Genomic DNA, 1,018 nt, shown 5'->3' on the forward strand with positions numbered 1-1,018 from the left:
CTCTGAGCCAAGACCGTGTCTAGGGCTGCACGTAGCACTTGTACCCATACTCACTTTTCCATATCATCACTAGTTTCAAAATGTAGCCAATAGCCAATCATGGTCACTCGTCTTCACTACAATACAATTGTTTGCAACGACATTGTTATCATCTTTTACAAAATTAGCATTTTTTTCTTTTGCTCCAGCTCAGGTGTAGCATACAGACTCATACCTAAACCATCAACAGCAACATATGTATCCAAGGCACCCTCGAAATGTTACTCGACGTCTTTTTGAAGTATCCATCTAATTTTAAGGTTGCAAGAGCTGTGGCCTCTTTCTGATGAGATTTCATCGGCGGCTAAATTCGTCCCATAACTTGAAGAAGTGCGAACTCACGCAGAGCATAAGAGCAAATCCAAATCAATAAAAATCAATTGGTCTCGCACACGATAGAAATCGGCTACTTTGCTGCGAAATTGATCTCGAGTCGTCGATCGTGCTCAGTTTCACTAGCATTATCCATTTCACATCGCTGATGCCGTTGCCCAGGTGCAATTTCATGATAAAGTGTGTTGATCCACTTTCGCTTATCCTTTGCTGAAGAGGCAGCACAGAAAAATGTTTTGCCGTCCTTGGTTTCGAGCTCCATCGCATCTTAGTACGTGTGGGTAATAGTTTTACCATGCCAATCACCCACAATGTCTACATGGAAAAACCCAAGCGATTCGTTGTGGCGCTACTGTTACGGTTTTTACTTTCATCGTGAGTGACATAGAACGACAATTCAATCCGTACCAACACACAATAATTCTTCCGCATGGACGGAAATTTGTGTCCGCGTTTTATCAGATAAACATCCATCAGAATATTTGCATCTGAAGGATCTTCTGACTTGCTTGATACTATACTGCTTTTCGGCAAAATTTGTTGCGAGAACAGTACACAAAGACGTACACACAGGATCGATGACTAGAATGTGTCAACTTGTTTGAGTAACGCACCTTCACGCCCTTCAAACGACCGAAGTAGCGAG

General features: G+C 42.3%; 1 protein-coding gene across 1 annotated transcript; it reads right to left on the bottom strand.

The window, feature by feature from the left end:
* Positions 1-445: 445 nt before the first annotated feature.
* PHALS_02130 (Pleckstrin homology-like domain) lies at positions 446-846 on the bottom strand (the record flags this gene model as incomplete). The annotated part of the gene is made up of 2 exons (XM_024716648.1): positions 446-639; positions 702-846. The coding sequence occupies 2 exons, from the start codon at positions 844-846 to the stop codon at positions 446-448; spliced, it is 339 nt and encodes a 112-aa protein (XP_024582226.1).
* Positions 847-1,018: the final 172 nt, after the last annotated feature.

This window comes from Plasmopara halstedii (genome assembly GCF_900000015.1).
Source record: "Plasmopara halstedii genome assembly, contig: Scaffold_1727, whole genome shotgun sequence".
Lineage (NCBI taxonomy): Eukaryota > Oomycota > Peronosporomycetes > Peronosporales > Peronosporaceae > Plasmopara > Plasmopara halstedii.